Below are 3,700 nucleotides of genomic sequence, written 5' to 3'. Positions count from 1 at the left end.
AAAAAAAAAAATTAAAAAAAAAAAAAAAAGAGTATATTGTCCCTATCATTGTCATGAAGAATTTCTTTCTTTTTCCCCACAGGCTGTGAGTGGGGCTCTCCTCTCTTTGTATATCCTCTTTGTCCGAAGGAATCAGGGGGCGGAGCAGTGGCGTAGTGCTCAGCTTCTAAGTGTCATCAGCACCCCTCCAGCCATGATTAACCCTGCCAGTTCAGACACAGTGAGTTCCCCTTTCCTTTTTTAGTGGAGGCATTCCTTTCCCAAGGCCATCTCTGTAGAGTGCTGCTTTCAGAAAATATCAGCCCTAAAAATGCTTTAGCTCTTTTCTAGAATATACTTCTAAGTTGATTATCTCTTATAGCTAAAAAGTTATGGTTAGGCTGAAGCTTTTTTTGGGACCAGGATTAGTGTGTGCTTGCCTATAGAAGGAATTTAGTAAATATTCATGGAATGAAAGAATAGTTGAATAAATGGTAGAGAAACTGTCGTTAAGCACTTATTTAGACCAGCAGGAACTTGAATTTAGGAGTCGATCAATTAACAAATATTTTTTATTCCACTACCATGGCCCAAAGTCTTCTCTGCAAAGAATTATAGTCTAGGGAAGATAGGTCACATAGTCATAAAAATACAGCTGATGCTGCAAGATGAGTGATAAGTGCCAAATGAGTGATTTGCACTTAAAGTAGTACAATAATTCAACCAAAACCTAAAAACACACCTATTGCAGTGGAATCAATTCCAACTTGTAGTGACCCTCTAGGACAGAGTAGAACTGTCCATAGGGTTTCCAAGGCTGAAATCTTTAGGGAAGCAAACTGCCACATCTTTTCCCCCCTGTGTAGCCAGTGGGTTCAAACCATCTGCCTTTTGATTAGCAGCCAAACTTTTTAACTACTGTACCTCCAGGGCTCCTAAAATAATCCAAAAAAGGAGAGAAATATTGAGACAGTTTCATCAGGTCTTGCTCTCCTATTATTAAAAGTATCTGAGCTGTTGAAGAGAAGCTATGTTGAATCTTTTGTTTGTCTTGACTGGTAGTCCAAACTCCTTTTCATTTTCTCATCCATATTACTTTTTCCTTACTCCACTCCCAGGGCCTCACCTCCACTATTGGTAGGTTTCCCAGCTATTAGCTTATCAAAGTACTGTAAACCTGGTCTGGTAAAGTAACAGTTGGTTTTGGTACTTGGATTCTAGCTTGACTGCTCTTGTTACTTTTCTCTTTTAGGGGAGGACTAAGTTAAATAACTGCTTGACAATCTCTTCCTCTCTTATCACAGATGGCTTGTGAGTACCTGTCTATGGAAGTGATGGAGCGCTGGATTATCAGTAAGTTTTGTGGAATTGGTTGGGAATGGATGTAGCAGCACTGCATAGAGAACATGTTCTAAAAGTCTTTCTCTGCACTGTTTTCCCCATCTACAGTCGGGTTTCTTCTTTGCCATGGTTGTCTCAACTCCAATAGCCAGTGCCAGAAGCTTTGGAAACTGTGCCTGCAGGGCTCCCTGTACATCACCCTCATCCGAGAAGATGTGCTGCAAGTGCACAAGGTCACCGAGGAACTGTTTAGCAGTTTGAAAGGGTGAGAGATATTAACATCAGACTGATCTTATTGGGACTTTTAGGCCCTTTTTACATTCTTCTTCAGTCTCCAAGTGCCCCCAGAGTATAGGTGATAAAGATTAATTCTAATGATCAAGGAAATACACCTATTCTTCACTTATCAACATGATTAGGTTCCAAAGACCAGGTTGTTATGCAAAAATCAGTGTTCTGTGAAAATGAAAGGTGACTGCATCAGATCACAAAATGGGGAATGACTATATCATTATAAAACTGCCAAATTACATTATTACATAACTGCCAAACCACTGAGAATTATGGCCCAGCCAAGTTGACATATAACCTTAACCATCACAGTCAGTATTACTCTTGCTTCATACCTGATGTTTGTTATTCCCAGATGTATGTTGTTAATGAGCAAAATGGTCAGTTTTTTTTTTTTTTTTTTTTTACTATTGTAAATGCGAAACATTGGATGAGTGAGGAGTAGGTGTATTTATTGAATACTTAATGTTTTCTAGGTACTTCACTAAAGAGCTGGTGGTGTAGTGGTTAAGGCATTTGGCTGCTAACCAAAAGGTTGGTGATCAAACCCACCAGCTTCTCCGTGGAAGAAAGATGAGGCAGTCTGCTTCTGTAAAGATTTATAGTCTTGGAAACCCAAAGGGGGTCTCTATGAGTTGGAATCAGCTCGATAGCAGTGAGTTTGATTTTTTGGTATAGGTACTTCACTGGGTTTAAGATATTAAGTAGATAATCTTTAAGATAGCACAGAGGTTAAGAGCATGGACTCTGAAGCCAGACTGCCTGGGTTTGAATTTCAGCTCTACTGCTTATTAACTGTGTGACCTTGGGCAAGTTACTTAACTTTTCTATGCCAGGCCTCAATTTCCTCATCTATAAAATGGGGTAATAATAGTACCTAACTCATAGGGTTGTTATGAGAAATAAAAGAATTATTTTTAAAGCACATAGAAAAGTCCCTGGCATATTCCAAGTGCTGTATATGTGATTGCTAAATAAATTTTAAAAAAGATAGACTCTTTGCTCTTAAGGAGCTTACAAATTGGTGGTAGAAAATAGACAAACAAGCAATTGTGATATAGTGAGGGATTGTGATGTGTAAACACCAAGTGACATGGAAGCATTTAGAAGTCACTTATACTTGAAAGGAAGCAATCTACTTCCGTAGTGGTACCACCTTGGAAACCCAAGGAGGGGTCGCTATGAGTTGGGTCTGACTCGACAGTACATAACAACAACAACAACATATACTGGCCTTGGAGAATACAGAAAGGTTTTCTGGGGACAGGTTGACCTGAAGAGTTTAACAGATGGGGAGTGGGGAGAGAGAGAGAGAGAGAGAGAGAAAATAGGGTGGAAAGGCAGGGAAGGAGATTAAGGAAAAGAAAGTTTGTCTAGTGTCAAAGGCCTTGTGAATCTACCAAGAGTCAATGAGTGATGAGGAAGTAAAAGTGAAAGTATCTCATTGGAGGAGTTCAATGTTGTGGGGGAATGGGGAAAGTTTAGTAAATTATCAGGGTCAAGCAAAGGTCTTTTAAAAATGGAGGAGGCTTTGAATCTGTTTGTTGGCAGAAAAAAAAAAAAAAAAAGCCAGTGGAGAGGGAGAGATTGAAGAAGTTACAGAGGGATAACTGATAAAGTTATATTCTAGACTACCTATTCTATTCTAGTACCAAACCAAACCAAACCAAACTCACGGCCATTGAGTTGGATCTGACTCATAGCGACCTCTCCTTGGGTTGGGCAATCTTACTGTTGTAGTGATGCCGCCTTGGAAACCCAAGGAGGGGTCGCTATGAGTCGGGGCCGACTTGGCGGCACATCACAACAACAACAGCATCACTATGGAAGTAGATTGCTCATCCTTCCTTCCAAGGAGTGGCTAGTGGCTTTGAACCACCAGCCTTCTGGTTAGTAGTCAAATGCTTTAGGTACTATACCACTAGAGCACCTTCTATTCTAGTAGAGCTGGAATAACTACTTTTAGTTAAGAACAGGACCTATATCATGTTCATATGTTGTTGTTGTTATGTGCTGTCGAGTCGGACCCGACTCATAGCGACCCCTCCTTGGGTTTCCGAGACAGTATCACTACAGAAGTAGATTGCCC

General features: G+C 40.2%; 1 protein-coding gene across 1 annotated transcript in view; it reads left to right on the top strand.

Moving 5' to 3' along the window:
• The window catches only part of NCKAP1L (NCK associated protein 1 like), a 120,155-nt gene that overhangs the window by 16,015 nt on the left and 100,440 nt on the right, over positions 1 to 3,700 (top strand). Inside the window, exons 7-9 of the mRNA XM_007949606.1 lie at positions 60 to 220; positions 1,284 to 1,332; positions 1,429 to 1,585. Of these exons, the coding sequence (XP_007947797.1) occupies positions 60 to 220; positions 1,284 to 1,332; positions 1,429 to 1,585 (367 nt within the window). The remainder of the gene's footprint in view (positions 1 to 59; positions 221 to 1,283; positions 1,333 to 1,428; positions 1,586 to 3,700) is intronic.

Source organism: Orycteropus afer, unplaced genomic scaffold, assembly GCF_000298275.1.
Source record: "Orycteropus afer afer isolate SDZICR_OR568_19922 unplaced genomic scaffold, OryAfe1.0 scaffold00247, whole genome shotgun sequence".
In the NCBI taxonomy this organism is placed as follows: domain Eukaryota; kingdom Metazoa; phylum Chordata; class Mammalia; order Tubulidentata; family Orycteropodidae; genus Orycteropus; species Orycteropus afer.
This window is presented reverse-complemented; position numbering and strand designations above follow the sequence as displayed.